This window comes from Porites lutea, chromosome 2 (assembly GCF_958299795.1).
Source record: "Porites lutea chromosome 2, jaPorLute2.1, whole genome shotgun sequence".
NCBI classification, from domain to species: domain Eukaryota; kingdom Metazoa; phylum Cnidaria; class Anthozoa; order Scleractinia; family Poritidae; genus Porites; species Porites lutea.
In genome coordinates, this window is record NC_133202.1 from 3,715,474 (window position 1) to 3,738,000 (window position 22,527).

Below are 22,527 nucleotides of genomic sequence, written 5' to 3' on the forward strand. Positions count from 1 at the left end.
AGATCACCGCCAAGCCCCTTTCTTTATACCCGGTATAATTTTGTGCTATTCGATCATTACCTTTTAACATAACAATTTGCTATGACACAAGGGGCTTACTAGAGTCTTAGAGGAACTCATGAGGGTACTGATTCACCAAGTCAAACAAAAAATGCGTCAGTCTACATACCGTGTGTTTCTTTCCCTCCTGGGTCATGGTCAGCGGTCGGTAGGTCAGCTCGTAGTTCTTGCTCTGTTGTGGCTCCACTGTGATGCTGTCTGGGCCAGACCAGTACTCGCCATCTATCACGGGCCGCAGCATCCACAACTGGTTTGTCCGGTTATGGATCACAAGATTGCGCGTGTCACGTGTACGGACATGCGTAGCAAAGTGAAGAACCTACAACAAGGCACATAAATGGAAACTCGGTGACTCTCCTTGATCAGAAGTAATTATCAAAATAAGATTAAACGTACCATAATTAAAGGCACGTTTAGCCAAATAAGCCTACTAATAAGCATCCGTGAAAGAAATGAATATTTTAATAGGTGATCTTAAAGTAATATTAAGGCAGTTCGATCTCGATCACTGGTTTGTACAATAATATAGCTTGCATTTTCATAAGGGTCAATAATTTTCACGTAGGAGTCGTTATGGCAAGCTAAGGTAGGCGAAAATGTAGTGGTTCATTCACTACAAAATACTCGACAGTGAGACGAACAGAATTATTGAAATATTATCAGATCAGATGTAATGTGTTTGGTGTTTTTACCTCTTTGAGGGGGGTTTGAGGAATACAGCTGCCTGTGAGAACCAACTTGAGAGGTTTGCCTCCTTCAATAGTGCAACGGAGATTCTGTCACGCAAAAAAACACTGCGTTAACAACAAAAACAACAACAACTTTGCGTGGACGACCTCGGGCGTTCGACCTAACAAGGTTATTCCACAAAAAATGCCACATTTGCTAAATTTCATTTCCTTTGGGTTAACTTTCTTCTCAAATTACTACAAAATAACCGCTTTTGATCGTCAAGAAAATAGTACATACAGTACTTCATAGTTAGCCTGTTTTACTTTAGTTTAAGCCTGGAAACAGGATTGAACAGGCACTGCGAAACAAGCTTACACTGATAGCTTTGACTGGCTGTACTATTAGGTCAGGAAAAGGGTTGTAGTTACCAAACTTTACCCCAGAAAAGTAAAGATACAAGGGCTGAAAATTATCGCCCTTCAAAAAGTAACACTCGAAAAGAAACAACGAGCTGATCACCAATTGATTCTAATAAGCCATTTACCTCATATCTGATGTCATGATTGACCACAGTGGGGTGAAAAATGATCTCAAACGACACCTCCATGCCCGGTGAAATATAACCCTTGACTGGAGCAATAGAGAAGTCTGGCATGAACTTCTCTACATTCCATGAAAATGCAGCTCCGATGTCCCCTGTATTGTGCATAATCAGCTTCCTGGTGCTTCTACTGCTAAGAACCACAGCACCAAAAGGTACTGAGTCACTATCAAGAGCGATCTCTATACCCTGACAAGACCCTGTTACCACGAATATCGGCTGTGACATCCCAGCGCATTCCAACATCACCTGCGGGAACACGAAAGTTATAGCTGTTAACAGATAAAATAGTAAAATACACGTCATACTAGTACTGAACTGTAGTTGACTCTAAACTCAGAAGTGTGTAAAGTCAAATTTGAGAGGTTTATCTAAACGATGCTTAAATTGGGCATACTGAAGAACATCCTAGTAAGCTCCGGGACCTGACTACAAGGACATTAGTCTGGGTAGCTAATGTTTTTCAGACTAGTTCTAAGCGAACTTCGGTAATACTTTCGATTTTACATGTACAAGGAAACTATTGAATGTCAGTTTACCAAATGCGACTTCAGAACTTCTATCATCCATCAAATGAGCCATTGTGGCAATGATTATTTATCGCGTAATAAAGCTAACTCTTTCACCCCCAAACGAGTTCATGAAAAACAACCTTTGTTACTACTTACTTCTTCAGTGAAGTGCGGAATACGTGTTTTCGGTTTGAAAGTCAACTCTACGCCACATGAACCCCCATTCGCTCTAAGTGTAATCTCCGTGGAGGGATTAATAGTAAGGATGTTGGCCTGCTGTAGCGCCACAACAGCCGGTGTGATCGCCAAGGTAAATGTGATTGGAGCAGGGCTGCGATTAACTAGCTTCAAATTCCGCTGGCTCGTTTGACCGACACGCAGGGCGCCGAAGATTACCTTTCTGTCTGAAGGGTTGGCCACTTCAACCTACGAGTAGATGGCGGGAAGGATTTAAAAAATGCACTTTATCTGAGTGTCAATTTATTAAGCACGAAAGTACTACTTGAGAGCTTTGTTTTACGCCTCCTACTAGAGACGGGACCGCCATTTTAGGTGGTCGTCCTAGCCACGCAAAGGTCTAGACGTTTGCAGGGCGAAACCATGGTACCTTCATTTCTCAGTTATTTAAGACCTTAAGTATTGGTGCGTCCCCGGGAATCGAACCCGCAACCTCCCGTTTAGACAAGACACTCGTTTTTGCTTATCACTGTTAGTATAATAGCCCGTTTTATCTCTTGGCCTGCTGTCCACCTTTTAAACAGTTTTACTCAGCCAATGTCTTCAGTTGGTTAGTACCGTTCGTAGAGGACTAATCCAATGACAAACCACGTGTATAAAGAGGCCAGCTAGCGGGTAAACTTTGAACTGGGATTGTTTGTTGTTTTTGTTAAGTGATTAGCTAGTGTTTGGTTGACCAGCAATAAGCTGCTAATAACGAAAAACTAACTAATAATAAAAAAATTAACCGATAATAAAAATTGATAATGCTAGAAGAGAACCACAAGTGTCAATACAACCGTAACTGAACTTACTGTGCTCGAAACTTTGTTAACAGTCAACCGTCTTCATCTAATTGTAATTAGCCTAACGCGCAATGAAACGTCAACCATACGTTTGTGATCAACCACACGTTCTCAAATTACCATGGCAACCCGAGGGCTTACTCCTAACACGCCTTTGTATGTAAGATTCTCTATATTTAGTATACTTTCCTTACAGTACAAATGAAAGGAATTTGTTTAACAATTAAGACATTTCAACGTAGGCGATCATTTCTTTCATTCTCGTCACCATTATGCTTGATTTAGGAGTGACGTTATAAGGAGGAATTAGATGGTTGTCACTGTTAAGGTTAAGAGACCTACCTTCATGTCAGTTCCTTCACCGAATATTTCCACATTCATGGTGGACAGACCATTGATTTCAAACGGTACAATCTCATGATAACGTCTGGCCTCTCGAGGATAAAACAGGATATCAACCTGCATCACTTGGTTAGGAATCAGAACGCCAGGTTGACAATGTACCTCCAGGTGTGCACAGTTCTGGTACTGACTCTCGATACTGCACAATAAGAAAAAAACGCCAAAGAGTCAGAAGAGTCAAAAATGGAATTAGGTGACGTTTGCGCGCATCGAACACGTTTAATTACTTATAATATAATTATAATCAGCGGCTTTGATAATGAAGACATTTTATCGTTGGAAAATATGCAAAAGAACAGTTTTTGAGAATTCTTAATTAATTTTCTATTTTAGACTGATGTTTTAACTGTGTACAAATAAAGTTAGCATTCATTCAGTTTGTTGTTTGAAGTCGATTGAGCAGTTAGTTTTATGAGCTCGTATAAGTTTTGTAAGGTCATTGTGTGTTTATGACTATTTGAAAAACTTATCGTAGTGTTCGCCACATAACAAACGAGACGGAAACAACACCGAGTTAACTTTCGCAAAGACTTCTGGAACTGTTACTGGAGAGAGGAAGAAGATTCGCCAATAGCTGATGGGAACGTCCCTAGTAACAATCCCCGGATGTCTTTGCGAAGGTTAACTCGACCCAGTTTCCTCCTCGTTTCTAACGTGGCGAATTGTAAGAGGACTCGGCCCAGTTGTTCAAAGGCCGATTGGGGAAACTCGGGGTTAAATTTTAAGCCAGGTTTCCTTTTCTTTTGTTCAAAAGCAAGTTCTCGGATAATTTTCTGTATTCTTTTTAGAGCATCCAATCATCAAATTGTAGACAAAAAGAATAAAACTTAGTTTGCTTTTTAAACTTCACATTTCGCACTAACCCTGGGTTATCTCAACTCATGCAGCATTAAACAACCAGGCCCAGTTGTACGGAAGGATATAAACCCGTCATTTGAACGTAGACATTGTTCGCAAAATCTCTCTTGTTGAACATTAATTACTTGTATCATCGACAGGAGTAGGAGATAAGTCGAAACAGAAGCAAGTTAAGCTCTCCTATTTGGGCAAGCGAAGCGAGTCTCGCGAGACTCGTTTCACTCGCCCAAATAGGAGAGCTTGCTCGCAGGCTACGATATTTTAAAAAGTACTTTCTAAAAACACAACAACCAAGTGCAAGGGTAAACCTGATATCTTTAGTGTCCTCGTTCTTGATGATCAGCGTTGTTCGCTTGAGTGGCATGCCTGCACGGTACAGAAAACACGGTCCAAAGTCATGTCTCACAAAAGAGAAGTTTAATCCGGGCTGAACTCCTGTGCCAGTCAAGTTAATCGTGAACGTGGGTCCGTTGGTTATCTACACAAACAAAATATAGAGCATCAGTATGGAATGAATGGAACGAAATTCCACGAGAGAAATGTTTAGCAATTTAACCTGCGCGGAAGGGGAGAAACAGTTGAAGAACAGAAAACAACCAAGTCGCTACAATACAGTTTAAGTTTGTGCTTTCTAAATATTTAGTAACCGAAATTTCACAGACAAAAAAAAACACACAATGGTCGTATTTACGCCAAGAATTACCTTTAACAGCAAGTCGCACCCCGACAAACTAAGTCGTCCTGGCGGACAGAAGGCTAACTGGCATCTCTTACGGGTACTACACGGTACCGTACCGGTCTCCGGTGTTACCGACACTAGCTTCTCCCCCTCGGGGCACCGTAGTCCTTTGAGCTTGGTCCGGTTATGAACCTCCCAGGAAAAGTCAAAGTTAAATTTCCCTGAGTTGATGACAAAAAGCTGACGGGTAGCTTTCTCGTTGATCTCCACCTAAAAATCAAGCAAAGATAAAAATGATTCCTCAATACGGTTTATCTGTTTAAGTAAAGCTCATAGCGATCTGTTAGCTCTGGACAACTTCATACGCCCAAGAATTGTCGAAACAACTTCATCTACACTTTCAACCACACGACAATAGAAGACAGGCAAAATGCTGAAAATGACACGAGCATCAGACGAAAATAAAAGTTTCAAGTTCGCGATAAAAGCCACATCCGATAATTAAGTTCGCGGCAACCGTTCGGACTGACTGAAAACGGAACTGCCATTGAGCTGGTCAAAGACCCAGAGCGAATCAGACTGACCCCAGCAGTATGCAGGAAGGTTTCCAAAACATAGCCTATACCAGGTCCTCAGATAATGGGAACGTCGCGAAACAGGCCAGGCAAAAATAAGATGCGCGCGATCTGGGGAAGAGGGCGGGGGCGGGAAAAAATGGGACCGCCTTCTCTCTCCCCAGCCCCCGCGCGTTTTCGCATCACTTTTTACCGCACGACTGAACATTTAGATTACTATCTTGTAGCATGGAATTGGCTACCAAAACATGAATCCAAAAAAAACTTCAGTTCAAGTCATTAGCAAGAGTATATTAATGTACCATCTTACCATTCCAAGGTTGATCCTATTTGTGCCTTTCGAGGTCAGCTCCACCTTGTTTCCTTGTGAATCCTCACATATCAGCTGTGCGTTCATGCCGTATCCTTCCGCCTTCACGTTCAACGTCAGTGGTGAAGTTTTCTTTTTCACGTGACAGAGAACGTTAAAGTTCACCTCATTTTGTTCTGTCGCCGTGAAGGAGATCTCGATTGGTAGCCTACAGATTTAAATACAACAGACATCACAGGGATCAAACACCACGAAAAGGTGTAAAGAAAGCGACCACGATCCTTTAAGAATTACTCTAACAACAATCTTGGAGAGAATAACTGGAAGAGCAATCCGCCATTGCCCCAAAATCTAGGATGAGGCCGCGGGAAAGTCAAACCGTGATTGGGGGGAAGGGGGGGTGGGTGGGGGGTCTAAATTTTCCATCTATTATGTCCAAGAAGGTAGTGTTCCTTTCAAGAGAGCTTGAGAGTCAAATTAATTCTCTTCTATAAGTTACCCTCGGGCTACATTTAATGAGCAGCTGGTTTCAGAAAGATGCTTTGTTAGCGAGCCGTTGACTCTTCTCCTATAACCGATATGACAAGTTGGGAGTTGTGCCACTTGTCTGCTTACTGAGAAGCTCCCCGTGCAACAAGACTAGTCTCAGAATGGGTCACTATATAACCGTAACCGGCTAAAAGACAAGATTTCAACAGTCGAACAGAAACCTCATCCGGTTGCCACTGTATGAAACATGAAAAAGGTTGCTCTCATTACAAACCTTGCTTTTGGTAGAATGGTACCTGACATCGGTTCGACAGCCAGACTCGAGGCGTAGCCTTCGGTGTGACAAGACGATTCACTGAATGAAAACGTGAACGGAATGTTCTCTTCGTTTACCAACTGGACAATTTCCTTCGCTGGGTGACCTAGGACACCGAAAAATCTCCAAGTCAACCACATGATCGTACGTTTTACATCACGTACCATATTAGCTCTTGTGCCAAGTCTCCTTTGAGAACAAATTTTTTTCTAAGTGGATATTCTTTTCAATTTTTTTGCGAGGGGAATTCAAATATTGCAACTTTATAGTTGTGGTTAAATTAGCTCAAAGAGAATCCCGTCGTTAGCTGAGAAGGATAAGCGATTTTTTAAAATGAAGTTGATTAATGCACTACTTGTTTAACTACGTTACACTTGCTTTTTGTTTCATAAGACAATCAGGAAGTGTTAAAACAACTTTATATCAAGCTTGTCGGTGGTGTTCCGCACTGTTGACTTGACTGTCACTACAAATTTAGACAAAAATTTCACTTCGACTTTTTAGAGCATGCCCATAAGTCAACAAATCTACGCAAACAAGCAACTAGGGATGCAGAAAAATAATAACGATCTACAGGCCTAAAGGTTAAAGATTAAAGGCAACAAATACAGAAACAAAAAATTGAACAAAGGATCGCCTTACCGAGAAGCATCTCTCTGAAGTTGATGTGAGACCTGTCAAATGACAGCGCAGGTTCAAAAGTGTGACCCACCAAGACAAATGGTACAGAGATGTTATGCTCAGGAACAAAGAAGCGCCAGAAAGACTCTATCAGATTCAATGAGTCAGACACGTATTCAAACACCATCTCATGTTTCTTGCCACTCAGTACAGTCCCCTCGGGAGTCAAGCACCGGAAGTTAACACTTTCAGGTACGCCGTCAAGAAAGTCTTCATTGGTCCATGTGAAACTGTAGTTTGTATTCGATGGGTTGATCACATTGAATCGCCTGTGTGTACAGATGGGTGAAAGTTATATGAAGTGAAATGTTCCTATCCGTTGGATAGTGATTAATCACGTGGATAACGCAATTGGATCATTATACGTTTCTGGGAAACTGCCCACCTACCCCTCCCCTAAGCCAACATTTTGCCCTAAATGAGAAGTAAGTGTTGATGTTGGCTTAGGGGAGGGGTAGGTGCAATCTAGCGTTTGAACAACTGAGCCAGATGGCAAATGCCCGTTTAAATGATTTACGATCGAGTTTCGGATAAAAAAGTAAGGCTATAAAAAAAATCTCCTCCACATCACTTTCTTGCATGTATTTGCCGGTGCTTGGAATCTGCTGCTTTTGCTTACCTCAAGTTTTAATTTGTTCACTTGAATGCCAGGCCTGCTGTGATTGGCCAGAACAATCACCTTGTTTGTTCCGTTTATTCTACAACAATCCAACGTTGCTATGGCGTTGTAATGTTTGAAATGGCTGGTGGAGAGTAGTTTAGTGTTTGGAAGAAGCGTACATATAAGAATATCGGTAATACAATAGATATGACGGATTTTCTTGTGGAACATTTTCTCATAACTTACTTGATATTCTTTACTTTAACACCGCACGATTTAAACTCGATGACCTTTGTGCTGGGATCTAGCGTTGATCCCGGGGGAGCCCCGCCAGGACCTCTAAGCTCGGGATTTCGTCTCCCACCGGAGATATAATCCGATTCCTCGAGGTCAAAGTGACAGTACGGAAGAAGACTACGACCACTGACAGGGATGGAAAAAGGTTGAGTGTCCGGTTGAAGGTTGGCTGCGCTGTGGACATAAAAATAAATTTATAATTCAACTAACCTCTTGAATAATGACGTTTACCCGTTTCACTTCCAGAGTAAAGGATAAAGTCTTGTAGGGTGTTTCTAACTTTTGAGTCTGTGATGGTGTTACCATTTAAATGAAACCTCTTCAGCAGTACTTTCATATTGTGCCATTTATTTAGTATGTTGTTCTAACTTTTGCGTCTGTGGACGAAATCCTATGCTGTTACCATTCAAATGAAACCTCTTCAGCAGTACTTTCACATGGTACTATTTATTTAGTATGTTGTTCTAACGTTTGAGTCTGTGGACGAAATCCTATGATGTTGCCATTCAAATGAAACATCTTTAGCAGTACTTTCACATGGTACTATTTGATTTCAGCATTTTACGGAATGGCATTTGGAACTGATGTTTAACTTTGACTCTGGTCATTTTTGGGTGTGAAAGTGTAAGAGGACAGCCAGATACACAGTGATTGTAGAAGTGTCACATCATTAGAAGGAAAAAATGTTTGACACTTTGAGGCGATGAGGGGCCTTTCAGCATGTCTTACCTAAAGATCAGCCGGGCATCATACTCTGATACATCAAGAGGCGAAAACTTCACAACAAAGCTGCCTTTCTTCCCTGCAGGAATGCTCCCACTTTGCGGCTCGATCACAAAAGGAAAGACATCGCTTCCTCCTTCACTCACCACGCTGCCAGCTTCGTAAGCTAAAGCCAAGGCACTTGAGGGTCTTCCACACATTGAAGAGCCAGGGCGTGTCGATACCTGTGGTGCCCGTGTTTGGGGCGGCACTGAAGAGGCTCCAGCGGAGGTAGACGGTCGTCCCGTTTGTTGACTGGACGATTGTCCCGCAGGACTCCCGGGTCGTTCGGGTCCTGACGGGAAAGGTTCGGTCAGACCAACAGCCTTTGACTTGTGAACAGGTTCAAAGCTCCATTGGTAATCGAGTTGAACGTCGCCTTTGTTGGATACCGTAAAGCTAAACAAATGAAAAACAAACAAATAAAAAAAAAAAGAACAGAACTTGTAGTCTTCAGATGCCAACCTCGAAAAAGGTTATGATGAATATTGCCGTGACCTTATGCCGGCTTTCTCTGTATTTTATCATGACTTTGGGGATCTTAACCAGTCATTAAGGCAGTACCAGAGGAGGCGGGACTGGAAAGGTCTATTCACTTCCTTTCCTTTACTTCGCGATTTAACTGAGTCATTTATTTATTTGTTACATCTGCGCAAAGTATCATAGAACCTGAATTCATTAGAAAAGAAAACTATAACCCCGGACAAAACTGTCGAGACATTTCCATGTATTTATATAATTTCACGCCATGCAACAATCCCATCTAGACGGAACCAAGACGCGCTCCTCCCCACCCCCTGTTCAAAGTTGCTTTGGCCTAACAGCTATCGTAAGAAGTTCTTTTGTTACCGCCAACAACATTAATAGGGGAGGGGGGAACAGTCCTAATTTGCGACGGTAAGCATTAATGTCAGCACGAGTGCAAAAATGGGTTTTTGTAATGTGTCTCAATAGGTTTTCTCCAAGTTGTAGCTCAGGTGGAAAAAAAAGATTACCATTAAAAGTAACTTGGCCACGTCTGGTCATATCACAATTTCGTATACGAAGCAGGGGAGAAGTAATCCACAAAGTAAACAAAGGTTTTTGCGAAAAACTCACTTGTATACTCGGGACTGAAACATGAGTGTATCCTTGAAATGAATGTTCTCCACCTTGCACCGGAACTTAGCATAGTCACACACAGCAGAAAGAAACAGTTCCACATCCTTGGTGCTGTTTTCCAGAGCTGTAAATGGAGGCTCGGGTTCAACTTCAATCACCTTCTTTTTAGCTGGCCGAGGGGCCTTCCTCGTGCCAGACGCAGGGTCCTCCTCTGGTGCTACTTCAACCCACTTTACAGTGCGCATGCGATCGTCCCAATCCACCGCCTGTGAACAAAATAAACCAATAATATGTGTCAGAGGTACACATGACACCAACTGTTACAATCATTTCCATCGATTTCGGTACTTGTCAAATTCGCTAAAGTCCAAAACTTGCACCTTCGGTGGGGCAGGCTTCAAAGAACGAGAAACGTATTTGAAGATTTGTTTATTTGTGGGATTATGGAATTATTTTCAACGGTTTACAGAGAGTTATAATTCGACAAGTAGCGTGGCTTTTTGTTAATATTTTACTCTTTAGATGAGGTTGAAACCTACATATGGTACTACCATTCATATGAAACCATTTTCAACAGTACTCTTACTCGGTACTACTCATTTAGCACGCAGTTCTAGATTTTGAGTCCTGTGATGAAAACAAGGTTCTACTTATTTAGCGATAGCATGCAGTTCTTGTCTTTGAGTCCGTGGGTGAAATCCTAGAGTGTGACCATTCAATTAAAAGGTCTTTGTCATTTTGAACACTTTAAGAGTTAATTCCTCACTCGAAGTCATAAAAGTCAAGTAGCTTGAAACTAGGGCAAGAAAGTGTTGGTTTAAAAGTAAAAAGTAAGGTAGGTTTTCCTCATTCTGAGACAGAGAAAATGGTAACAATGTGGAAAAATCTGATAAACCCAAGCACAAATTTACGCTATAAACATACCATCAACCCTCCTCCTAAACACAACATGGGCTGTATGAACTAAGCAGATTTTTTATTTGAGATAAAGAGCCAAGAAAGCTAACCTTGTCTTGTGCCTCTCCAAGCTTGATTTTTGTAACCTTACAAGGTACATTAGTCCCTGAGTAAGTTTTGGGCTCCTTTGAGCAGAATGTAACTGTGACATCCTTGGCACAGTTAGGCTGCAGATGACCAACACACGGAGAAAACGTGATCTCAGGTGGTGGGGACCACGTGAAACGGACTGGGTCGGAAGTAGAATGGTTTGTCAGAGTGAATGACAGCTGTCTGGATGCTCCCACTGCGCAGTCGCCGAATTTGACATGGTTTTCCCTTGAAGCTGCAGAAAGAGAAATAACACTTAGGTGAGAATTTGATTTCCTGTCCTATTGCCCCCTTTGGCAAAGGGAATCTATAGTCACTCTTATGTAGTAACAGCGAAGTCAAATCAAATCAACCACTACTAAATGATTGCCCCCTCTTACAACAGGGACACTTGCCAAGGTCTTGAAAGTGGGTTTGCTGCGAAGTCAAAGGTTGCCCTTCTCAAAGAGCTAACGCTTTTGCTGCGACAGGGATCAAAAGCAACACAGTTGGCTTCTAGACTACAGGTCACTAATTAATGTCGCGTCTTTCTTGGCCCCACAGTCATATTTCTATTGTTTCAACCTTTATTTAAGGGTCCCTTTGTTACAGGGTACCATGCCAGTATAATCATCTGTAGTATGAGATGCATTTGTCTAAGCATCTGTTAGTCGATAAATTCGTTTGTATTGGAAAAAAGAGAAATAAAACAACCCTACGAACGTCTTTTTATGGTTTAATTAAACATGTGTAGTTGGTGTGAATTGGGCATTAGTATTTCATGCAGCAGTACCTGGAGTGTCTTCATCTATCTCCACCTCAGCCGCCTGTTCTTCAGTCTGAACATAAGACCGTATATTGTCTATAGTCACCTCATCCTCGTATCCCTCACCAATCAACTGAACTGTGCTTTCCTCGTACGGATTATCCACCACTGTAAGCCTTATTTCGCCAGCCACTCTACCCACCAAGGACGGTGTAAACTCAATCGCAAAATCAGCTGTTTTTCCCATGGGGACAACCACAGATAAGGAGTGAACACGTGACTTGAGGTCATCCTCATCCTTGCCTTCGTCAAGCGGCATCAGTGTTTTTGTCCCCTCTGCACAAGAGATACTGTACATCCCGCCTGGATTTTTTAAATCAATATTCACTCGAGACATCAATGTACCTTCGTTTTTGAGAGACATGGGAAGAACCTGCAAAAATGATGGGACAAAATGCCGTGAATCGTCTGTGTAAGTACTGAAATTCGAAAAAATGCTGGCTTAAGGTTACCAGATATCTTTAGGGGTGTCTCATGAGCAAGTGACTAAGCGCGTTTCGGTTAACCTGACTATATCAAATTGAAGCTAACTGAACTCACTATCTTGATAAACCAGCAATTTTTTAAAAACGTGCTGCAAGCTTCCAAACCAGCTTTTGAAAGCTTAAACTCGACGCGACATTTCTTTTTCACTAATTTAATTCTTTCTAATCTTCTAGAAGTCGAGGTCGGGTTCTGCCTTTTTCGACTGCGTCAAAGATTGCACGAGAAAATTAAGGTAGTCGCGCATCTCAAGTAAACTCTTGCATTGCAGTGCAGTCATCTACTTGTTTACTAACCTGAGTGCGTCCTAGCAGTAGTCTTCTAAAGAGCAACACAGGGGCACCTTTCTTGTTCCGCGCAGTGGGTCTCGCCACATTTATCCTCGGCAGGTTTCCTTCGCCTTGGATATCAAACGTCAGATTGCGGTATTTTGACATTGCGCTGGGCATTCCGTCCACCGCAGCTTCCAGCGTAGCGTTGTACGTTTGCATGGAAGGCGGAGTGAACGTCACTGTCGCGTACACGTAACTGTGAGCTGGGATGGAAGCGCGCTGAGGCTCAATCTCGTAAACATCGTGCCAGCGAGCAGATGGCTTCATGGACTGCGGTTTCACAGACAGAACTAAGTCACAAGGGACCTGGGTAAGATAGAGATACGCGATAAGTATTTAGTTGAAACAAGTTTCTTAGGCCCGGTTCAGAGACGCCGAACTTTTCATGAGCCGAACCTAATATACTGAATTAAGTTCGTGAAAAGTTCGGCGTCTGAATCAATTAGGAACGCCTGTTTCAATTTGGAACGGCTCAGTCGTTCTTTTCGTCTAGCCCAGCGGGGAATTTCGCCTTTGGAGAGACGCCGAACTTTTCATGTACCGAACCTAATGCATAAATTATTACAACGTATTTTGTAACCCGTTTGACCGAAATGAGCATTTTCCGCATTTTGAACTTAGTTCAGCTGCAATTAAGATCGGCGTCTGAATCAATTCAGCCGGTCTAAATAATTTCGGTCGGCCTTAATTCGAATTAGGTTCGGCTCATGAAAAGGTCCTCGTCTGAAACGCGCCTTAGTTACTAGTTACAGGTACTTAGCATGGTTCTACAAAGAGCCTATTTCAAAGACCTATCCTAATTTTGACCATAGCAACATCTGGTAAGTAATATAACACGTCTACTCTGTGTCATTCAGCAAAGATAATATACAAGAATCGACAAAAATCCTTCGAATTGTAAATAAATTTTGAGGTACGGCCTCAATATGGGGGAAACACGGAATCCAGAGGATTTTCACAAAAACCTAGTGCAAAGAAATTGAGGTATAATTCAAAGCAAAAACGACGCCAAAAAAGTGCCCACCGGTTTACCAATAAACTCGAAGTACCTTATTCGAATTACCAATCCTAAATCGAGCCCTTGCTTTGCGTCCAACGATCGTGTTATAAAATAAGAACTTGTTCTCATCTTCTCCATAAACGCCTGAGCCACTCGCCAGGTCGTGTGTCAAATACTGGAATAGATTCAACTGTTTAACGATCAAGTGTTCTTCGAATATCGAGCCGACCGTGTCGGGTGAGATAGTGGTGATTCCCGGGATGCAGGCTTCACCGATCAACTTGTAGGGGATTCCCTGAGGACTGTCTGTTGGCGGACGGTCTGAGATGTCTATCGCAATATCCTGGAAAATAAAACAAGAACAAAAATAAAGTTAAATGTACAAGTGCTCAGACAAAACATTTCAGTGTTATCCAAGAGTTTCAGTTGCCGGTGAGAGCAGAGTTCAGGCGTTGTGGAAAGTCTGCGAAGTTTCTGCAAACAAACACAGCTTCAACGGAAAGACGAATTAAGCGACTGTCGATGTGTTAAGTACAAAAAACATTACGTCACAATCATCACGCGTGCGCAAAATTTATGACGCACGCATTCCATTCGCTGGTTGCGCGTGCGAGTCATTTTCCAACGTAAAACGGTAGGCAGTGCTCACAGCATCAAGAACAGTGTCAAGTGAATAAGGTTTTCAGAAAGATAACTCGACGAATAAAATGCCAATCTTATTACAAATTTTCCTTTCTCGAAGATTTACCATCGTTTCCAAAACAAAAAAAACGATTTTACAAATTTCTCATTTTTCGGAAAAAAAAGAGCTATTCCTCGGTTACTCGCACCTACCTCCTCGCAGAAGCCTGGATTTTCGGCGATCATATCCACAGTAACCTGCACAGCACCACCGGCCGGTACACTTCCCACGGCTGGGTATACTGTGAACATTCCAAGCTGAAGGCGAATGTTCGGTGCTCCGGTGGTCAACTCGGCTCTAAGTAAGAGAAGAAAGAGTACTGAACTTTCTTTTTATTAATATAGTGCATAGCCAAAAGTTAGCAAATCAATGTCATAAGTAATGCGTCGTATAAACTAAAAAAAAAAAGCATAGAAAGGTCATCAACCTTAAACTGTCATACAAGTTTTCGGTAATTTCAAGTGCTAGCGCTTTGATATATTCTTAGAAAAAGAAAGAAGGATCTGAAAATTATTTTGACCCACCCTCTCACTGAGTCTGCTCTCTTGGGTTTAGCCGGTTTATCCGGTTGCTGAGATCGCCCTGAGCTCGATCCATCACGTGATTTGGTTCTCTTTGCAGGTGGTCCTAGTCTCTGGCGTCCTTGTGAGACCGTGTTAATCATCTTGAGGACTGAGTACCTGAAGTCGAACTCCCCACGGTTTTCTATAGAGAACACGCGGGTCTTTTTGGTGTTGATGAGCATGGCACCAAAGTTGATGTCGCTGACCGGTGAGACTGCATACTTGCTGTAGACCGAGCGGACGCTGATTTTGATGGGAATACTTGCGATCACTTCACCGCCTTCGCCGAGATGAGGTTCGATGATCTAAAATATGATGTGATGTATGACCAAAAAGGACTCTCTATGAGATTAATTATCCAGACCCTTAGAAAAGGGGGGACCCGGTCTCCAAAAAATTTTTTTCGGCCCTTCGGGCCTCAGTTTGGTCTTAAAATAAGGGGACACCGGCCCCTCCGGGCCCCTCCCCTGGATCCGCCACTGAAGTTTGTTGCTGGTTGTCTCCTTTGCTCTAAGAGGTTTTTCTCTGGGTACTCCAGTTTTCCCCTCTCAAAAAACAACATTTCCAGATTCCAATTCGATCAGGAATGATGGACGAAAAACCACTTTTCGTTGTTATTGTTAAATCGTTACTGCAAACCGGGTGACTACATAGGCAGATTAGGAAGATTAGATGAGACAGCATGCTTACCTGACACTTAAGGACGGGCTGATCCTTGATCGTGATCTCACTCTTAGATCTGAAGATGACCTGCACTTGGGTTGGCCGGTCTGTGGGTAGTAGGGGACCCCTGTTGGGTATCACTGTGAACAGTTGCGCCACATCCGAAGGCGAACCATCTGTTGCTTCGAACGCGAAGTTAAAGTTGATTTCAAATTTGCCTTTATTCTTCAGAGAACACGTTTGCTTTGTTTCGTCCAAGACTTTGAGGACACCAAAGTCAAGACCGCCATCAGCACCTGACGCAAACCAACATATGATTTATTTCATATACGTTTGTCACAAACAAACATCTTATTAAAACAAAGACGGGGGTACATAAATTTCCAACTTTAGCTGTACTAAAACATGGCAAAAATTCCCAGAAACTTAAGAATGTTCTTTTTCCGTCCGAGCCACCTTTTGGTAATTCGTATTTAAAACTAATCATTAAATTAAAGTATTACTAAAGTTCATGTCTGTTTATGCAGGAATATTTAAAGCAACAAACTATAAGCCTTTGAACACGTCATTGGTCCACCGGAGTTTCTGTTTGCCAAAAGTAACTGAAATAAATGACTACAAAAACCTAATTAAAATTGCTGATCACTCTTTGAAAACATCGCGCCCGACGGCCGTGCTTCTTAGACATCCATCATTAGCTACTTTGCGACAGAAACAACGTCGCGCCATTGAATCTTGTGCGAGGTAAATACACAAAAGTACCTTTTGGGAAACTCATATCCAAAGCTACGTCGTACGACTCAGCATGAACTTGAATGTTCTCTGCTTGAACGAGTCCCATAATCTGTTCAACATCCGACACCTACAAATAAAGATCTTAATTTAACACCTGGAGCTCTGAAGAGAAAGACTTTCCAGCTGACCGATAGTCCTTCCTAGCAACCCTATTTAGCAGACATCGAGCGTTCCTAAAATGCTAGTAATATTTGTATCACTCGATTTATTTTACGGTGCCTCAATAAATACACAAGGGTGTATTTTCGCATCGCTCCGATACGTCAAAATAGTATAAAGAAAATCATCATCATCATCGTCGTCGTCATCATCATCATTATCATCACTAGCTAACTGTTCTTGACGAAAGCCGGTTGCATTGTTCACTTTGGTAATTCCACTTTAGAATATATTTTTCTTACTATTTGAAGCCAGTGAAATAAAAGTAAGCTGTCCTTGTCATATACCCACAATGACACTACAGAAACAGAACCAATTAGGCACAATACTACCCTATAATCTAGTGTCTCTATCAGGGGTCAGCTACACAAATCTATGATTCCGAACATAAACCAATCATGTAATGAAGGTGAACTCGTACCTCTAATCTTACGATCTTCTTAATGTTAGTAGGTCTCACAGCCCTGAAGTGCATCTGTAAAGCAAACTCAGATTTTGCGTCTATAATACCGTGCTCAGTTGTCAACGAGAAGTCATCACCGAGGTTATCCATTCCATTGACTCGCCATGCAACGGGAAGCAGTGTACTGTTACGCAGGAATATCGTCTTTGTGTCCTTCCTACAAATGAACGATGCAAATATTTGCAATGATATTGTGAATAGCCTGGCTACAAGGACTCCACTCAAAGACATTTCTCGACTCTGGCTCAATGAATACAGTCAGCGTGCAAAGAAAGTAGTGTCCGATAGCCCGGGGCTAGTGGATTTTGCTATCGGGCGAGTGAATTTTGTTTTTAACTTGCCCGACGGGCAAGTGATGTTTTTTGAGCAATTCGAATAAAGGAAGAACTGTGAAATCAATTCTGCTAGTCAAAAAGCTCTTAGGGCTCGTTGAAATGACGTTTGGGCTAGTAAATGCTAGCTTCAACTTGCCCGAATGGCAAGCTGTAAAAATGATTTTCTTTGCACCCTGAATACAGCTGATGTTCTCTATGCGACAACTTTTGTTAGCGAGCATATTTCTGTCTGCATAATAAAAGGTGGTGTAGGATCTGAAAGTTTGAACTTAACATTGAACTTCATGATTTTGTTCAGCAATTTCAAGAAAGACACCCACTCCAAGGTCCAATTACTTCATGTAAAAATATAGTAATACCAATTGTCTACATGGAGAACTCGGAATGGGTTTTGCCTAAAATCGGCGCAACCTGACAAATAAAATCTCGTTAATAACCAACCAACCCACCTGTGTAATAAAACTCTGTCAAACTGAAGCTGTTTCCGATCTAACTCCAGTTCAGGCCGAACACCATGGCAAGAGATTTTAAACACCACAGGTTCGGGATTCTCCCGTATACAGCAGACAACGGCATCCTCAAAGAATCCAGGGGTCTTCGGATATGCCCATAAGGTAAGGTCCTGTTATAAAATGAAAAGACAATTCCAGATTAACACATTCGCTCCTGAATCGTCCGTACCTGCACGTCATAATTTGTCATCTAACTGGCACAAGGGGGAGAGATCTTTAAAACCATACAAGCCATGCCAGAATGAGCACGTTTTTGTCAGGGAAAACGGAGAAAAACGCGAAAAGCGATGCAAAAATGATCAAAAAATTCCAATGAAAATCTTGTTCCACTACTACCCGCCTGCACTTCCTTCCATCTAATCCTACGATCCTAAAAGCTTTCCCCGAAACTTTTTCCGCCGAAATGAAGCCTAGCAAATGCCCCCCAAAAAACTGGGCAAGAAAAGCGAAAGAAGAGATGAAGAAAGAAAACAAAAGGTACATGTCGAGACGCTAAATTTTTATTTCTGCGCACGCCTGAACTTTGAAAGCTGATATTCAGAACCGGGAAACGAAACGCCGCGAACTGTTCTACTTGTAAACGGCGTCTTCGGCAGTTTTGGCTTTTTATAGCTAGATTTTGATTAAAAAAAATGGAGTAAATGGCTTCAAAAGGCGTTTTTTTTAGCAAACTTCCTTCGAGCGAATGAGTTTTAATTAAAAAATAAAATATAAATATAAACGCCATAGTAACGTGTAACTAGAAGAGTAGAGATTAATTTTATTATGAATGACAGCTCACCTGGCTCTCTCCTGGTTTAAGCTTCATGTTAGGCGGATCAAGAATGAACGTAGCTGCAGTACTGTCCTGCTGAAAACAAAAGCTGACGTCCGCTTCTAGAGGAGAGGTGTTACAAACCACTATTTTCTCCATGTTCTCTGGATACTTGCCTTCTTTGTATCGATCACGAGTCTTTCCTGTCGAAATATTATGTTAAAATGTCATGCAGTCTGCTCCCTCTAAAACGGACACTTTTGAGCCGGAAACTACCAGTCGAACCCCACTAAAGCGGACACCTTTGGGAAGACAACTGTGTGTCCGTCTTATAGAGAGACAACTAAAAGGAAAGAAGAAAGGCTGGGAACTTCTCCTGGTGTCCGTTACGAGAGAGTTGACTATATGCTCTCTTGATAACCATACCCGATTTCAGACTATAATGGACAAAATCTACACCCGTTTTCAGGTAAAAACGACTGTTCATCCCTACTCTTTGGAGTGGCACACAACTTTATAGCGTATACTATGTGGTTCGCCCCTGCCCTCCCCCCCCCCCCCGGAGATATCCCACTTTAAAAGAAACCCCCACACTAAACACAGCCTCGAACAATGCCAGAGCTTGTTCAATGCAAATGAGAGCTCTTAAAAACAAAACAAAAAGGAGCCCAAAGTAGTTTGGACTTACCACATAGCAGTGGGCCGAACTCGAAGGTCTCATTACTCAGCACGTATTTCTTGTGCACGATCTCTTCAGGTTTGCGGTACTTTCGGCGATGTGGAAACACCACACGTGGCTCACGGCTTATGGTGGGAAAAGAGCACACGCCGCGGCAAAACAGCTGATAGCGACGACGCGTTCCCATGATCTCAAAGTTCAAAGTCTGGTCAAACTGGCCCAACTCCTCGGACCGGAAACGGATGCGCAACGTCACCGAATCATTGGGGTCAATCTTCCAGCGATGATTGACCAGTTGAGGAGTACTAGGCGTTTGAGCAGCATCACTGCATTGTAAGAAAAATTAATATCAGAATAATGAAATCAAGAAAGCGTTTTTGGTGCCCCATGTAAGGTATTCCGGAATCAGGGAAATGTTTGCTTGTGGAATCCGGAATCCCTGAAATTTTTGCTTGTGGAATCCGGAATAATCCCAGTTCCACTTATAAGAAATCCAGAATCCTCAGCTTGGAATCAAGAATCCAAGACTGTCTTGGATTCCTTACATTGGGCGATTTTATGTTTATATTCTTGTAAAGGCTAGGGTTCATACAACAACAAAATTTTATTGTAAGAATTTAACTTAAGTAATTACACTGACCCGCAGGTAGCAAATGCTAATCTAGGCGGGACAGACAAACAACTGAGGGTTAACTGTTTTCAATGAATATCATTACATAAAGACAGAGTTAGGGAAAAGATAACGTTAGAGGTTTGAGAGAAAAATCAGTTGAAACTTCACCGTCCCGTCACCGCCACAGAATAGCACAACTTTTTTCTATCTACTTGTGCGTTTACTTGGCTAGATTTGTGTACAATTTAAATACTCCACAACAAGTTTCTTTGCTTGCTTTTCATAATCGCAGTAAAACAAAAAACGCCGCAAAATGTGGCGTCCTAAATGCCATAAATTTACAAACTTAGCCGCTGAACTAACCTCTTGTCCTCCTCTGCGGGAGTAATACTCGGGGGAGGGGACGGGGCACCATGAGCCGCTTTCCCTCTCCTAGCGGAGCTCCCTCTTTCCTTCCTTGACTTTGTACCTCCCTCTCGGTCATCTTTGTCCTTACGGCCTTTACGACCGTGTTCCTAAGATGAAAACGAATGGACATATCTTGTGTAAAGAAAAGTTTGACAAAACTGTGTCAAGGAAAGAAGCAATCAGAACACCCTCTGAACATCCTCCTCAGTGGTGACGCTGTATAACATGATAGGTTGTGATGAAAAAGAGACTTAGTGCTAAGGGGGGAAGATGTTTAGTGTTAAGCTTATAGCGAAGTGTAACTCTGAACTAGCATCTAATTTATCTCAAAATATTGTCGTTTAATCAAGAATCATAAAACAAATGAAATGGTCATTAACAAAAAGCCCTGACTTTCATAAAATTATTTTTATATCAATAGGATAATAACACAAACAGAGAACAGTGTGCAGATGTGGAGAATATACGCAAAGATGTTAGAAGATAAAGGGTGAAGTGAATGAGAAAATAAGAAGACAAACAGCAACTAGGTCGCCTCGTTTTTTGTACCAACCGGTGGTTTCTCGGGGGTCTTTTCCACCTCTGGTTCAGCCTCTTTAGTCTTGTCTTCTTGAGGAGCATTGCGATCATCTGGGCCGGACGCTACAAACACATAATGAGACGGAGGATCTATGCCTAGAGGGGGGCGTCTCCGTACAGGATATGGTACTACAGCAAAGGTTGCTGGAGGCGGAATAGGAGGACCATTGGGACCTAAACCAAGACCATCTAAGACCTCCTCCACAGTCGGTAGAATTCCTTTCGCCAGAGTCTGCTCGGCCTGTGACTCTGTTGGGTTGACTGTGTCGACGATCAGTTGAGGTACTCCCACTCCGTCCTTTTTACTGCCGTCTTCATCCTCTTCATGCTCTCCGCTGACCGCTGACATTGGGGAATCGGAGATCTGAAGGCATAATGCGATGTCTCAAAATTCGAAGTAACTAGTTTTAAGGTAACTTCTTTTTAAGCTAAATTGAATATCAGAATGTTTTAAAGAGAGAGCTACTGGTACTCCAGGACTCAAATGGCAATCCTTGTCGGTAAAACAACTTTTACCCATACGATTATTTGACCGTGATCGATGACAGTCCTTTTCACGACCGTGAAATTAGCCCGCGGAAGAGGTGAGGAGGGAGGGGTGGGGGAGAACACCCACATGAAACATGCGGAGATACTCGAAGGAAAATGTACATGTTACATTTATTCCAAACACTTTAGGGGTACACAGAAACTGAAAGGACTGGTGTCTCCACCTTAGGCCTCGGTAAAATTAGAAAATGCTTAGCGAGATGTGTCTTAAAATTTCAATGCTCGTGCATCAATGGCCTGTTTTTCCAATCAGAAGTCTCATTTTCTTGGTTAGGGGTGCAAATTGTAGATTTCCTTATCACTGGGGTGTTCAAGACGGGAAATCAAAATGTTTTACCTAGAGAGGTATTGCATAGGGCTGTGCGTGAAGAAATAACGAAAGCGGTTAACGAAAAGAAGAAAGAAGGAAAAACGACAAAATCATTCACTGTCAATTTCTTTATAAATCGCATTAAAATGGCTATACCTTTTTCCGTTTAGAACGGTATCAATTAAGTCAAGACCACAACTCCATTACTGACTGGTCTTCTTGTCTTTACTTTAGATGTTTTTAAAATTTCATTTACCAAAACGAACATATCACCAACCTCCTTGGCTTTCTCCTTCTCTCTCTCTTTCTCCCTTTCTCTTAGTTCCTTCTCTTTGTCCTTTTTCTCTCGAGCTCGTCTCGTTGAACCAGGAACTGGAATAGTGTCATCAAAGTTTTCAGACTTTGGGGTATCCGCACGTGCTACGGTTCCAGTTGTGCGGTCCCAGTTTTGCAACAAGTTGTCGATGTCACGGAGGCTGGTCTCAAACGTAGTAAACCTGACAATACGAGAAATTTAACTTAGGGCACTCGCTATTATTTCAACTGGCTGGTCAGGCCAGTCTAATCTTAAAGAGAATTACACTATTCATCAGGACTATCCAACCGATCAGTCTATTCCTGAATCATATGCACGGTATCGATAGGTTACGCGAAAATGTTGCGAAAAGTCCCAAATTTCGATTGCGCAACCCAAGGAAGGAGAACATCGAGATAACTAATTTACATCTAAGCGGAACACATGTTATCAACATCAATTTAGTCTGTCAGCACTGGCTACGAAAATGATTTCATACTACTTCAACAACTTGTAGTCGCAGGCGCAATCAGCCCCTGGTATCTTTGTCCTCAACGCAGGCT

At 42.2% G+C, this 22,527-nt stretch overlaps 1 protein-coding gene across 1 annotated transcript in view; it reads right to left on the minus strand.

Moving 5' to 3' along the window:
• LOC140927443 (hydrocephalus-inducing protein-like) overlaps window positions 1–22,527 on the minus strand; it is a 54,827-nt gene that overhangs the window by 4,341 nt on the left and 27,959 nt on the right. The window contains exons 44-71 of the mRNA XM_073377090.1: window positions 21,947–22,166; window positions 20,785–21,174; window positions 20,187–20,338; window positions 19,220–19,536; window positions 18,559–18,734; window positions 17,715–17,887; window positions 16,889–17,087; window positions 16,276–16,375; window positions 15,541–15,809; window positions 14,812–15,155; window positions 14,440–14,584; window positions 13,655–13,948; window positions 12,570–12,911; window positions 11,758–12,163; window positions 10,946–11,220; window positions 9,936–10,204; window positions 8,805–9,236; window positions 8,025–8,249; window positions 7,139–7,446; window positions 6,455–6,602; window positions 5,692–5,899; window positions 4,831–5,076; window positions 4,436–4,605; window positions 3,210–3,408; window positions 2,002–2,271; window positions 1,277–1,582; window positions 753–836; window positions 170–379 (exon numbers count right to left, since the gene is read on the minus strand). Coding sequence (XP_073233191.1) covers window positions 170–379; window positions 753–836; window positions 1,277–1,582; window positions 2,002–2,271; window positions 3,210–3,408; window positions 4,436–4,605; window positions 4,831–5,076; window positions 5,692–5,899; window positions 6,455–6,602; window positions 7,139–7,446; window positions 8,025–8,249; window positions 8,805–9,236; window positions 9,936–10,204; window positions 10,946–11,220; window positions 11,758–12,163; window positions 12,570–12,911; window positions 13,655–13,948; window positions 14,440–14,584; window positions 14,812–15,155; window positions 15,541–15,809; window positions 16,276–16,375; window positions 16,889–17,087; window positions 17,715–17,887; window positions 18,559–18,734; window positions 19,220–19,536; window positions 20,187–20,338; window positions 20,785–21,174; window positions 21,947–22,166 — 6,877 coding nt within the window. The remainder of the gene's footprint in view (window positions 1–169; window positions 380–752; window positions 837–1,276; window positions 1,583–2,001; window positions 2,272–3,209; window positions 3,409–4,435; window positions 4,606–4,830; window positions 5,077–5,691; window positions 5,900–6,454; window positions 6,603–7,138; window positions 7,447–8,024; window positions 8,250–8,804; window positions 9,237–9,935; window positions 10,205–10,945; window positions 11,221–11,757; window positions 12,164–12,569; window positions 12,912–13,654; window positions 13,949–14,439; window positions 14,585–14,811; window positions 15,156–15,540; window positions 15,810–16,275; window positions 16,376–16,888; window positions 17,088–17,714; window positions 17,888–18,558; window positions 18,735–19,219; window positions 19,537–20,186; window positions 20,339–20,784; window positions 21,175–21,946; window positions 22,167–22,527) is intronic.